The 14,209-nt window shown below is 45.8% G+C and overlaps 1 protein-coding gene across 3 annotated transcripts in view; it reads left to right on the top strand.

The window, feature by feature from the left end:
* BRF1 (BRF1 general transcription factor IIIB subunit) overlaps nucleotides 1–13,514 on the top strand; it is a 195,972-nt gene extending 182,458 nt beyond the window's left edge. For all 3 annotated transcript variants that reach the window (XM_028744966.2, XM_028744875.2, XM_028745043.2), the window contains 3 exons: nucleotides 2,401–2,452; nucleotides 6,027–6,195; nucleotides 8,802–13,514. In XM_028744966.2, the coding sequence (XP_028600799.2) occupies nucleotides 2,401–2,452; nucleotides 6,027–6,195; nucleotides 8,802–8,839 (259 nt within the window). In that variant the 3' untranslated portion in view covers nucleotides 8,840–13,514. The remainder of the gene's footprint in view (nucleotides 1–2,400; nucleotides 2,453–6,026; nucleotides 6,196–8,801) is intronic.
* The last annotated feature ends 695 nt before the right edge of the window (nucleotides 13,515–14,209 follow it).

The raw sequence follows: 14,209 nt of genomic DNA on the forward strand, positions 1-14,209 counted from the left end.
TTCTCAAAGGTTATATCTCAGAGTAGTATTTATTTTATTTTATTTTATTTATTCTTTATTAGATTTATAAACCACCCTTCATCATAAGATCTCAGGGCGGTTCATGGGATAATCACAGTGGATCATCCTTCTGGGTTTGTTTTCCAGCGGTTCTGCCCCTGTCCGACTGATGGGTTCACGTTTTTAAATGTCGCTAGGAATCAACTAGGCCATGTTGTTGCTACTGCTTCTCATAACGGCAAGTCTCCCATAGCTTAGTGGGAAGGTGCCCTGCACAGTCCATCTAACCAACATTTCCATTCTTTTGCCTTCCGTGACCTGAGTTAACCCTTGCACATTTCCAAAAACCTTCCAAACATTTTGAAAATCCTGTGCATATTTACTTGGAAACCATTTAAATTTTGCAAGCTAAGCAGATCACATTTATTCAGATAACAGAATTTGGAGTTTTAAAAGCAAAACACCCACAGCCCAATGCATTGCAGGGTTTGCCATTGTTTGTTTGAGCGGCCGTAACATTTTGGATGCTGCTCATGGGTGTACACTAAGACACCGTGAATCTGAAGAACAGAGAGAACTGGATAAAACAGATTCCTCTGACTTTTTTTAATGATTATTTTTAATGCATTTTGTTCCCTTCCTTTTAGTCTTAGGGTAGCTTACTGTAATTATATACATGGAAAATACTGCTGTAATAACCTTCTGCACAATCAGCCCTTCACATATTTGCAGCCTGCAGACAAATGCTTAGCAAAAATTAAAATAAATTCAATTTTAAATGAGATAAAGTGTTTTTGTAACACATTTTAAAGCAGCCGAAGGAGCAGGCGATATGCTTCAAAGTGTGCCTTTGCAACTACTTATTGGGCCAGTTCAGAAGATAGGTAGCAAATTGAACCTCCTCTGGGTCCTCGGTATTACGCCAGAAATGGATTGCCATGCAAGACAGGCTGGCTGTTGCTTCTGTATAATGCCACTCCTTGTTTCCATAGCAAGCTGCCCTTGGAGTATTACCGTATTTTTCCCTCTATAACACGCAGATTTTTTCTCCTAAAAAGGAAGGGGAAATGTCTGTGCGTGTTATAGAGCGAATGTGTGGTCCCTGGAGCCAAAAAATCAAGCAAAAGTCAAATCGCGAGTCACGGAGAAGGGAAACCTGAAAAGAGGAAGTGGCAGCTTTCCTGCATTCTGCCTCAGGGTCTTACTGCCCACCCTCCTCAGTTTCCTTGCTGTGTTTGCTCAAACGGAACAAAGAGCAGGGAAAGCCCCTCCCCTCCAGGCAAGCAGAGTGTAGTTCTTTCTAATTCCTCTCTGTGCTCCGGTGCTGCTGGGGGAGAGGGAGAGAGAGTGGGGGAGGGAGAGGGAGAGGGGGAGAGGGAGAGGGAGGGAGAGGAGGGAGAGAGAGGGGGGGAGGGAGGGAGGGAGGGAGAGAGAGAGAGAGAGAGAGAGAGAGATGGCTGGCTTGGGGGGGAACTTTTGCCTTTCTTTCCTCCCACCCGTTATCCCTCTCCAGCATTCTTAGCCAGCTGCTTCTCTGCACACCCCTCTCATGTCCCTTCTTTGTTTTTCCTTCGCTCCCCACTTAAAATGTGGTTACAAAGCATAGATCAACATGGATCCTCAGGATCTTTGCATTGGGTCACCCCAAATTCACCATCAGATCACATAGCATGTCCATGGCTACAGCCTGCACCAAAAAAATCACGCACCCACTGTTGCCTGGGGCTGCAATGGTGCAAAAACGTGGTTAAAAAGCATGGATCCACATGGATCCTCAGGATCTTTGCATTGGGTCACCCCAAATTCACCATCAGATCACATGTCTGTGGCCACAGCATGAAGCACAAAAATGATACATCCACTGTTTCATTCAGAATGTTTTTCCCCTTGTTTTCCTCCTCTAAAAACGATGTGCGTGTTATGGTCAGGTGCGTGTTATAGAGCGAAAAATACGGTACTCTCCAGGGCTTCAGGAATCTTAACGCTGCTCTCAGGTGAACTTTCTTGCAACTCTGCCAGGTCTTTCTTGTTTATTTATTTGACTTACTACAACAAAGTCTCAAGCAGCTTAGGAGAAGGAGCCCAAAATGGGTCACCGAAAACCCAAATATATAGAGAATCATGCGGGATGAGCCTGATCCTGTAAACTTTTTATTGTTGGTGCAGAGTGACCCGATGTGAATTTATTATTAGGCGGTGGTTTGTTAACCGAGCTGTTACTGGCTGATCTTTCTCCTAATTCTCGTCAGACGCTTTTCCGTGGGATCTTTGTTTTTCATTTTGCAGCAGGAAGGGTGCCAGTTCAACTGGTTGTTTAACATTTTCTAGATAGACTTGCTCAACCTTTTCCTTTCTGTTTCACATACAGGGTCTAACATTTTGAATTCTTCTTCCGTTCAGGTTAAGACCCTTGATTTCGACGCAGCTAGCAAAAAAGCCTGCAACAGAAGAGGTACAGTGTTTTGTTTAAACCTTCTAAAAATCCCAGTACCTGGAGAGTCATCCGAGTCTTTACATTTGCTCTGCAAGTCCTTTTCTTCCATCCGGCTGTTCTCTGCTTCTTTCGCACTGTGAGGCAGAATGGGATACTGGGTGACCTCTGGTTCCTTCTAGCTATATGATTCTGAACTGAGTAGGACCTCAGCCAAAAAATCGTCCCAGAATAAAACAAGGTGCCTCTTCTATTTCCCCCCCACACACACACTGTAACTACTGGCTGAACTAAAATACCAAACCAGTGCATACTGGTAGTTTGCAAAATGTGTGCAATACGCTTTTACTCAACCCCTAGGCATAAATCTCTGAACTCTTGCACCTTTCTAAACTTTTGCTAGCTAGATTTGATGGCTTGACATGTTTTTGCTGTTTCTGAAGTGGGGCAAGAAAGCACACACATCTTTCATGTGAATTTAAAAGCCAAACTTCAGTTCAGAAACCAATTCAGGAAGTTCTGCTAAAAGAGGACTTTGACAGCTTCACATTTAAAACGATTAAGAACACGTGATTCCATCCTCCACCCCCTACAAAAACAGCTTGCGCTCATGTCAAGGGAAATAATTTTATTTTTTTCTGCTTTGTATGCACCCTCATTAGAAAAACCTGCACATTTTTAGAATGGAGACATTCAGGAAATGGACATGATAATTAGAAGAAGGTCACGTTTTAATTAGGGTTGTGCAATTTTTTAAAATAATGGTTCAATTGTAGCTCTTTTAAATTCAGCCATTCCTCTGTGAAAACATTCAAAGCAGATGGAAACTCCTGGCATAACAATTAATATAAATGGGGATGGCGCTTCTTCTACCACTATTACTGCCTTGTCTGTTTCTTTTGATACCTGAATTCCCTGCAGCGGAGTACAGGAGATCTGGGGTTGCATAATTGTCTTGGCTAGCAAGAGCAGAGGCAACATGAAAGGGAAAAGCTCTTATCCTCTTGACCTATTGCTGTTAGGATTATTTGGGGCTGTCCTTGAGGATCTCTGCCTTTCAGCTGGCAGGATGGGGTAACTGGAAACCAGCTACACCAGGCTTCCTCAACATCAGCCCTCCAGATGTTTTTGGCCTACAACTCCCATGATCCCTAGCTAGCAGGACCAGTGGTCCAGGATGCTGGGAATTGTAGTCTCAAACCATCTGGAGGACCGAGGTTGAGGAAGCCTGAACTACAGCCATATCCTAGCCAACTCCTGCACTAGTTCTTTATTGTCTGAATAGTTCTGGTTTCAACTGGGACCTCGTTAATCAAGAGAACTTATCTGTTTCTCCTTTGCTTCACTGTGCCTTTATTATTATTAGAATACTAACAGCCTTGTACCCAGCTTCCAGCTCAGAAATTCTAAGAAACAAAACAAAAAAAATTGGTGCAGTTTTGAAAGGTTCTGCCATCTTGATTCGAACGCTGCCTTATTGTATCCAAACATAAACGAAAACTGACTCCTTGATCTCAGGAACCGCCATGCAAAATGAGGTTGCCGTACCTTAATAGGTGTCCAAACGCAGAGTGAACAGGCAAACAGCTTTCCAAAATATATAGTAGATGTGTCTCTTGTCTTTTTGAGGGGCTCCATAGGGCAGCTAAGTGACATTAAAGACCAATGGTTGTGCCTAGTGCTCATGCAAGGAGATAAATAACCATACAACTTTTAGAAGACATCTGAAGGCAGCCCTGTATAGGGAAGGTTTTAATGTTTGATGTTTTCTTATGTTGGAAGGCACCCAGAGCAGCTGGGGCAACCAGTCAGATGGGAGCACAGCACATCCCCTGGCAGAACAGTTGCGCAAAAGCTTGCACTGCTAGAAGTCTTGTGAAGCTTGCTTTTATTTTCCTGTTTTCTGTACGTTGTACCTCTCTGTCTCTTTGTAAATATCCCCTTGGTGTCAAATGAGAGTTGATGGTCTGGTTGCCAGTTCACTGAGTATCAGCGATGCCTCTACAGCAGATCAAACTGCCTAATTAGGAGTTCAGCCCATTGGTCCAACCTGCCTCTCTTTGCTCTGCTCCATTTGGCAAGAGCTTCAAAAAGTCTCAGGCATGAGTCTTCTCATAATCCTCATAGGTCACATGCCAGAGGTTGAATCCATCCCCATCCATCATCTGGCTTCGACTGCTCATGCTGCCAAACTTCTGGTCCAACAAACATTTTGAAGTTTTGTTTTATTATGACTTTTTGTATTGGATCAGATCATGTGCTCTTTGTTGTATATCTTGTTGCTGTAAGCCTCCTTGTGTATAGTAATGCAGAAAGTCAGTACAGTCGTACCTTGGAAGTCGAATGGAATCCATTCCGGAAGTCCGTTCGACTTCCAAAACGTTCAAAAACCAAATCGCAGCTTCTGATCGGCTGCAGGAAGCTCCTGCAGCCAATCAGAAGCCCTGTCGGACGTCTGGGTTCCAAAAGAACGTTCGCAAACCGGAACAATCACTTCTGGGTTTTGCGGCGTTCAGGAGCCAAAACGTCTGAGTTCCAGGGCATTCAGGATCCAAGGTACGACTGTATACAAATTAAAAAGGAAATAAAATGAATTGCAGGGGGCTGGACTACATGACTCTTGGGTGTACCTTCAAACTCTATGATTCTGTAATTCTCTGATTCATTCTGTGCTTGGAGCAGGTGTTGCACCAATCAGTTGTGGCCCTCCTCCTAATTAAACAGTTGGATGCAAAATTGCACAATGAATTGTTAACTCTTTCTCTAATTGCAGCTGAATGGTACCTAATTCACTGGGCGTTGTGCACATCACTTTGTTTCATTTGTGCCTACACAATCGTTGCACCTCAGAAGGTTTGGATAAAGGCAAACCTATTGAGAGAAAAGGGGACGCGGGTGGCGCTGTGGGTAAAAGCCTCAGCGCCTAGGGCTTGCCAATCAAAAGGTCGGCGGTTCGAATCCCAGCAGCGGGGTGAGCTCCCGTTGCTCAGTCCCTGCTCCTGCCAACCTAGCAGTTCGAAAGCACCCCCGGGTGCAAGTAGATAAATAGGGACCGCTTACCAGCGGGAAGGTAAACGGCGTTCCGTGTGCTGCGCTGGCTCGCCAGATGCAGCTTTGTCACGCTGGCCACGTGACCCGGAAGTGTCTCCGGACAGCCCTGGCCCCCGGCCTCTTGAGTGAGATGGGCGCACAACCCTAGAGTCTGTCAAGACTGGCCCGTACGGGCAGGGGTACCTTTACCTTTACCTTTATTGAGAGAAAACACTTACAATTTCCCCCGAATAGTTTCCCCAAATAGTGCCGCTTTTAAGAGCTTGTACCTTGTTACGTGCTAATATCCACCTGCAACATCTTCCTCATTCAGTCTTTGGCCATGCTTTGAAATATCCAAACAACTCTGAATTTGCACAGGAGAACGGGAGCATCCCCCAGAATAGCTCTAAGCTTCTTAACGAGGAGCTTTGATAGGGGGACAATAAGGAATCTGCCAAGCGATTTTCTCTTCCTTTCAGTTGGGGATTTTAAAGGGGAAAGGTGAGAGGCGATGGGTCTAGGTTTTTCTTCTTCTTATTATTGCTTTTCTTATCCTTTGCAGGCAATCTTCCCAAGCACTCAGACAGAGGCCCAAGCAGCTGAAAAGCCAGCAAACGTATTGGTAGAATCCGGGCCCGTCTCATACAACCATGAGGAAGAAGTGGAAGAAGAAGAAGTCGAGGAGGAAGAGGAGCACTGCATGAGTGCCCTACAGCTGATGGGGGGAAATGGTAGGGCTTAACTTCATCCGTTGCAAACACCCATCCACTTAAAGAAAGGCCAAAACCCCTCCTTACCCCAGTAATGGCAGCTCTATACCAATGTTCCAGATACCTTTCTCTCCAGCTTCTGCACTTCTTCATCAGTGCAGGTAACAGAAGGACCCCATGGGGCTACCATGGATTTAGGCTGCCAACCTTCTTCTGTTGTTGTGATGTACACCATGACAGTACTTCCAGGCTTGAGTAACGCTCATAAACATTTCTTAGCAAGACAGTCTTTCAGCGGTGGGAGCTATCGAGTCGATTGAATTCAGCGTCTACAGACAGAGCTGAGAATACACTCCAAACTTGGGGGTACAGCATTATTGCTGCACGGAAGCTTCTCGCTACAGTGTAAATATGTATAGCTGAAGACTTGACACAGAACCCACTAATTGTGGTGCCTGGCGGTGTCAAGGGGAGAAGGCTGGTGCTGGAGTGTTGATTATTTACTGCGCCATCGACTCAACACCCTTAATTTCGCACTGGTGCTGTTTTCAGCTTTTGTGCATGGTCTATAGAATAATCACAACAGAGTGGTTTGATCTGAGTGGAAAGGGGTCATTCAGACTGCAGGAAACTCTTTCTCCTCTAGGAAATATGATTAGAATTGCACTCCCAGAGAAATGCAGCCAGAGATGTGTGCCTGGGCTGAATGAAGCTGAAAGAATTGTAATGATAATAATTTTGTATATTAAATAGTATCAGTACTAGTAACTGTACAAAATTCGTTAGAGCTTGCTGAATCATTTCTCCTCTATTACTGTTTTTAAAACCATTCTAAACATATTTTTGTCTCCCTGTTATGCAAACACTGATAAATTTGCATCACAGATTTGCATTGCGTCACCAAGTGTTCAATTGCACCATGATCCAGGCCAGCCGACCATCACATCTTTGACTCTTAGAGCCATGCAATTCCCGTCCTTTGGAAATTTGTCAGTGCATTTTAAGGCCCTCCTTATTTGCTCAAGCCAGTCAGCCTAGGGATGTTGAAAGCCAGATATCGAAAGCAGAGAAATGTACTGATAAGAAAATCAAGATTAAAGTATACCCCTAGAGATGAACATCTCCATCACTCCATCAAGAGGGGGAGAGAGTTGTGTTATTGCATGATCCACTAAAGCATTTAGCAAGGATCTATAGCCATATGCTCAGCACATCCGTAAAATTGCAACCAATGAAAACCCTGTTTGTAAAAAAAAGAAAGTAAAGAAAATGCAGCAGCAGCTACAAATAGAGCTACACTCTTTGGCAATCATTTCTACATACATTTGAAGAGACAGTGTGGTATAGTGGTTAGCGTGTTGGACTTAGACTGGGGAGATCCAAGTTCAAAAGCTTGTCTCTTAGCCTAACTTTCCCAATGAAGATAGGGAAGAAGGAAGGAAGGAAGGAAGGAAGGAAGGAAGGAAGGAAGGAAGGAAGGAAGGAAGGAAGCAAGCAGGCAGGCCCATATGTGCCACCCTGAGCTCTTTGAAGGAAGATATATGTGCAATAGCATTTGGAGGATGTTTAATCTGATGCAAGTTGCAAGCCTAAATGTAAAGAGGTTCAAACAAATCAGGTCTAAGCCAGCGGAGGACTAGAGTTGGAGCCACTTTAATTTGATTTTTAACTGGAAAAGGCAGTTTCCGAAAACTTTAATCTCTCCCTAAGTCTCCCTAAGCTTTTAGAATGGGGGGCAGATTATAATTTAAATGATTTACTGCAGAAGCAGATTCAGCCAGCATGCACACATCTGTGTTACCATTGACCATTAAGTGTCGCTGAGAAAAGGGTTCCCTGGGTTATCGGGGGGAAAGTGGACATGAGTGAATATAACAGAATGAGGCAGAGGCAAGACAGGACAGGAGAGAACTGTGAAGGTACCTGAATTGGATGGAAAGAAAGGACTTTTCCTCTCTCTCTCTCGGTGTGGTGTGAGAGAGAGCGAGAGCAGAAGGCCTCAGATTTTAACTAAGCTAAGCCTTGTATTCAAGCACTGGCCTGGCAGCCAGAGGTGACACAGAACTGTACGCAGGTAGGTGCATGCAGTTCCATATGGCTGTAGGGGCAGAGGAGGAAGCCCCTTTCTCTGTAGAAATGCAGCCGGCTGAGGGAGGCAGGGCAGAGCTCTCTGCCAGCTCCTGGCAGGCTAGTAACATTTTTGGGAGACTTTCAACTTTTGGGGGCATGTTCATAAGGCTCTTTTAAGGAACAGATCTCCTGGGTTAGGTTAGTTTAAAACCCAGCTAGCTTTTTTTTTTATCTCTCCAGCGAAACCTGCAATTTGCTTACCTCGATGCACCTAGAAATTACTTGACAGTTTGGATGCTACAGAAATTGGCTCACTTGCTCATTTCTGTGACCTACATTTAAACTCTCTGTCTTTTAAAAAGTGTTTCATTGGACTGCTTTTGTGTGTGTGATTTCTTCCTGTGCTTTCCCTTTCCCTCTCCACTGTATATTTTCCTGGGAGGGACTATTTCTGTTGTCTTGTCTTCTGGGAGTGGGCGGGGTAGAGGCTAATGTATTAAGGGATCCCCAGGGATCCTGTTTCTTCTGATAATTTTTCTCCGCTTTGGTATTTTCAGATTATGGCTGTGAGATGGACGACGATGAAGGATACTAATTGCCTCCTAATGGGATCGGTGAAGGAAGTTAACCTGGCGATGTCAACAAACCCTCCTGACTTCCATTGCTTGCTGGTCAGTTTCCATTGACCTGTAGCCTGGCACCGGGGTTTGGCTTTCGAATACTTGAAACGTTTCTGGATCATGTTATGAGAAAGGGATTCAGCGAAGCATCAGTTTCAGGGAACAAAGGAGAAGAGGCAAAATGGCTGGCACAACTCGGCGGCGCGGTGTTGGACCTGCCTTGCGGCTGCCCTTGGTTCAGCCATATCTCCGTAAAAACACATATATGACAAGGAGCAAATCATAAATGTGCAAAACCTCCAAGTGGAAAAGCTGTGGACATGCGCTGTTTACATTGGGGTGATAAAAGCACATCTCCCCACCCCTGACCTTGGCGTAGCCTCCGTGTTTCCATGCTGAAATAAATAACATCAGAGCTGATATGCAAGCTGCCCAGGCAACTCCTCTTGGAAAGCAATCCCAAACACCTGCCCCCCCCCCCAATACATGCAGTGTTACCCTAAGGTTGGAGCACCATTGGGCAGGTATCTCATAGAGGACAGCAGTGGTACCTTAAGAAGTTTGAAGAAGCAACAGGAGGGTTTGTCAAAGTTGGTTGCTGTACCCCGGGGTAGACCACAGAGGTGCGGGAAACAGTTTGGACATCTCAGTAAGGGGAGTCTGTTCTTGCTCCTAGGAAATTAAACCAGGCCTTCACTCACCGCTGCTGTAAGATAGGGATAGGACAAGCGAGGGATTGGCAGGGGAGAAGAGTTCAAGGGGTAGACCTGACACCCCTGCTGCTGGCTGTAGGACATCTCACAAGCTCCTATGCCTCTGTGATGCACTTAAAATTTAAGAGTATGGTGCTACTCACCACAATTGGGGGTGGGGGGTTGTGACCACGTTTTGTCCTCCTGGCAGTCTTGGTTGGCTTGGCACAACAGACAGATTTGTCTCCAGTAAGTTTTACTTTGCTTTGTTTTAAGGTAAATAAGCTACTCCCCCCTCCCCCCATCCCTAATGTAATTTAATTTAATGTTATTTAATGAGGTCGATACAGGCTCAGCCATGCGAGAACCTTGGCCAAGCTCTGCTCTCTCGGCTCTGTCCAGTAACCTGTCAGAACTTTAAACCTTGTGATCCTAAGGTTAAACCAGACCAATAGTTTCCCACCTCCTCATTTCAGGCCTTGCAGGATTGCGGCCTGAATTTTACCTGCCGTTGCGTTTGACTCCTTTGACTTTCCAGCAGCACGGCATATAGTTGCTCGCTGGTAGCCAAAGGACGCATACCACAGGGGCGGTTCTCATCCCTGTTGCCTGGCAGGCAAGGAGGATGTGCCAAGTTGACTTTGTGGGAAATGGATTCCCCGCCCCATCGAGGCAAAAATACACCCAGTTCTCCATGTTGGCCTTGTCCATTCTAAAATGTCAAGCTGCCTCTTTTCTATGTCCTTGCTTGCTTTTAGCAGAGCTCCAGGCTGGAATATCCTAGTTAGAGGATGAGACCAAAAGCAATCCTTTCCCAAATTCAGAAGAGCCTCTTCTCTCTCAGCTGGTATTTTTCAGATGTACCACTTCGGACTGCAAGTGGTGACTTACATAGTGACCTACTTGGCCATGCAAAAGATAAAAATCCCTCCATGCAGACAACTTAGTATGTTGGAGAAAGTTTTCTATGTGGGCAGATATATTTTTGCATGGAGAAGTATTTAGTCCAGGGTTAGGGAACCTGGTGACTTCCAGATGTTGCTGGACTACAGCTCCCATCATCCATGTCCATTGGCCATGCTGGCTGGGACTGATGGGAGTTGGAGTCCAATAACTTCTGGAAGGGCCACAGGTCTGGCACCACTGGTTTAGTCAACGAGGCCCACCATCCCCCACTCTCAGCCTGCGATGTTCCAGCCCAGATGGATTGCCAGCTCTTTGAGAACTAGACTCAAGTCACTATGGTAGGACATGGCAGAAGGAGGTGACTCAGCTCTCCTGGGACATCCTGCATTTAATTCTCTGGCTGGGATTTATCTGGGCGTTTATTTGAATTACTAGGTCTGGATCTGGAAAATGGAGATTCTTGCTTCGATAGTACGTGGCCACTTCTGTTTTGGCAGAGATTGCTGTGGCAAGCTCCCTCCTAAAAAAACAAAGAAACAAAAAACCCCAAATAATTCTTTTTAGGGACCAAGTACCAGGTGGTGAGCTTGCCAGTATCTCACTATCTGCTTCTGTGTGGTTGGCTGGGTCCATGCAGTTGCCCTGGCATTTGCAGTCTGCTTTTCACGTGGATAATCCAGGCAGCTTGGCATGTCTCCTTGCCAGACTTGCCTCCTTGGGGCCAGGTTTGCATAGCTAGGCTCTGATTTTAGACTACAGCTCCCGTCAGTCCCAGGCAACAAGGTTAAGGAAGGGAGAGCTATGGAATCTGGCCAATCCGTATGAAATACCAACTACAGAAATAGGAGAAGCAGTTTTGGGGGAGATTTTTAATCTTTATTCTCGGGCTTCTATGGATCCTTTAGCAGTTTGATTTGAATCCAGTAGTATGTCATTGCTGAGGCAAGAGAAGTTTGCCCACTACTGAGCTGCTAAATGCTTAAGAGGTCCCATAGGATCAGCAATTTCCCCCTCCTCCCTCCCCAGCGTGTTAGTTTGGCTCACTGAGGGTTTTTTGCTTGGTTGGCTTTTTAAAGGGTTGGGATTCTGAGGGCCAAATTCAGTGTCATGATGGAGGTATGTGATCTTTAAATTCTTGCAGAGAGCAGCCACACAGGAGGCACACTTTGGATTGGGCCACAGCACTGGGGGAACTAAATTGAACCACCCTCCCAGGTGCTTCCTAATGAAACTCGCCCACCCAAGCTGCTGTTTGTCCTCTTAGGGAAAGCTCATGTATACTTGTAAAAGTTGTAGCTATAGTGGGGGCAGAGAATAGAAACCCTCTCCTGGCACCCCTGCCTCATTCTGCTGTTCTCATTTCTCCCTCGCCCCTCCCCAAATGGAATTGAATTAAGGCCAATAGGTGGTTCCCTCCCAGTGCAAATAGCAGCTTCAGAGAACCAGTTTTCATTGAGACCACGGCAGGGGAGGAAAGGGTTAAAATACCATACACTGCCTGCAGGAATCCCAGTAATTGTATCCACTCCCCAGCGACTGCTATTTTCATTTTGTTGAAAGGATATACATCAGGTGCAAAGGCACATCTAACAACCCATCCAGTTTGGCCCTGAGTTCCAGTTCCCATAAATGGGAACATTCGCAGGCCTGCTGAGGAGCATTTCACAAGCCACAGCTCTGCTGCGATCCTTTGCCTTCAGCTGCAGGAGGACTGAGGTGTGTGTTTTGTCTTGTGGCTGCAGAAAGGTGTCGTTTTAATAAACCTTGGAATGCATAAGGATTTTCAATCCTGCCTCGCACATTTCTAAGTCATGTAATATTACACGCAGATTTCTTTTATTTTTCTTTCCTTTTCGGAGTGCTCATTCCTCCTCGGTGTAACTAAGCTCAGGGAATACAAACGGATTAGCAGATGCCACCTTCTGTTTTCATAACTACTTAGGGAAAATGTTAAAATAAAGGCGAGTACACAGTTCACCCTTGTCTGCTACTGTTAACATATCGCAGTGACCTTGGGGGAGGCACTTGGCTGCGTTTCCCTGAAAATCATTTGGAGCTTGCTGTATTCTGCATTCAGATGATGACGAGAGCTCACAGGGTTTCGAGAATGGTTGGTTTTAGATTGCGAGGTGTGAATCCTGGCTCCCTCCCGCTCCTAGTGTAGCGCACATTTCCTAGGCAGAAGCCTCAAACTGTGGCGTTGTGCTTTTTCTACCTTGAAGTCTTTCTAACCTTTGGTCACTTGGCCTCAGTTCACAGACTTGCCAACACCTAGATGGGTGAAACAGGAACCCTACACATTCCTGATTGTGCAGATCCAGTTTTTGCAGCCGCCTCCTCCTCTCTTTTGAGGACCTAGAAACCTCCACATGATCGGATGTTTGCGCAGTCCTGCATAGATGCTGTCTGCACAGTGGAGGAAAGGGGCTAAGCTTGCTCCTCTGCCAGGCAAATGTATAAATTGCATTTTAGAGAACAATTTAGGGCAGGCAAGCTTGGATGGTGACGCGTGTGCACCGATTTGCATCTCAATTGTATGTCCTGTTTCATGAGAGCGACTCCCTTCACCACAGAAAGACTTTGGCGGGAGCTGTGTAGCATCGTCTTAAAAAGTGACCTCCGTATTAGTTCTCGCTGTGCTGTTTGCCTTCCCTCTGGATTGCGTGGGAGTTTATCGCCGCTTGCTGTTTTTATGTATCACTCCTTGCATAGTCTCCTCGCCGCTTGTCGCTCTCGTCTTAACAAGGCCAACACATTTGGTGCGCGGCAGTGCCAGTGAATCGAAACAATCTGCAAGCATCTTGAAGGGTCCTTCCAGCCCACATCATGAGCCACGGCCTGCCGTCTCTCCTCCTCACCCCCCAGACAAATTGTAATATCTGCTGTAAATATTATTTTTTTAAGTCATCTTTTATTATGTGTTCTTGCCTTCCCTTGCAGGCTTTTTTGTTTTGTTTCTTAAGACTGCTTCTGTGTGACTTGGACAGCAGTGTACAAAATACCCAGTGTATATCCTTATTTTGTGTCTACAAAGCAAAAGTGTTTTAAAACATTATGGGTGTGTGTACGTTTTCTTTGAAAGTGTGTGTTTCCCACCTTCCTGAACAATGCATAAACCGACACTCTCTTTCCACTCTCTCGACTTGGCACCCCGTGCGGGGGAACCGCCCGCACCGTTCTAATCTGATGCTGATAACTTAGTAAATGAGACACAGAGACATTTCAGAACCATTCACATGTATCAAAGCCAGGACTAGTGGTTGGGATCAATGGGACAGGTGGAACGAGGGGTTCAGAGGTTCAGTTTGGGGCCTGCTTCACAACCAATGTTGCCCCATGGCAGCCTTCCACATTACTGTTACATCGCTCCCTCTGTCCTTTTCTTACCCACGTTTATCTGTTGGCAGGGGAGCTTTCATTTGGTTCCTGCTGTGGCAGTATTCCAGCACTTGGGAAGCATGGGAAATGTATATTTCCTATGGACCCCGATGCATACGATGTTGCTGCTGTAGAAACCATGGGCCTCACAGACGCCCTGCTATGGGGCCTTGCTGTTGCTAATTGGGAGGAGAGGGGAGGCAGTGGGGGTTTCCCACAGGGCATTAAGACTCTGCCATACTTATTCTGATGTCGGCAAGAGAGCAATGGAGCCCACTCTTCAGAGAGAGCTTTCTGAAAAAACAAACATTCTTGCTTCTGCTGTTGCCCTCTCCGCTCTGGCCACACTCTTCCAGCACAGCTCTTAGA

This window comes from Podarcis muralis, chromosome 1 (genome assembly GCF_964188315.1).
Source record: "Podarcis muralis chromosome 1, rPodMur119.hap1.1, whole genome shotgun sequence".
Classification (NCBI taxonomy): Eukaryota; Metazoa; Chordata; class Lepidosauria; order Squamata; family Lacertidae; genus Podarcis; species Podarcis muralis.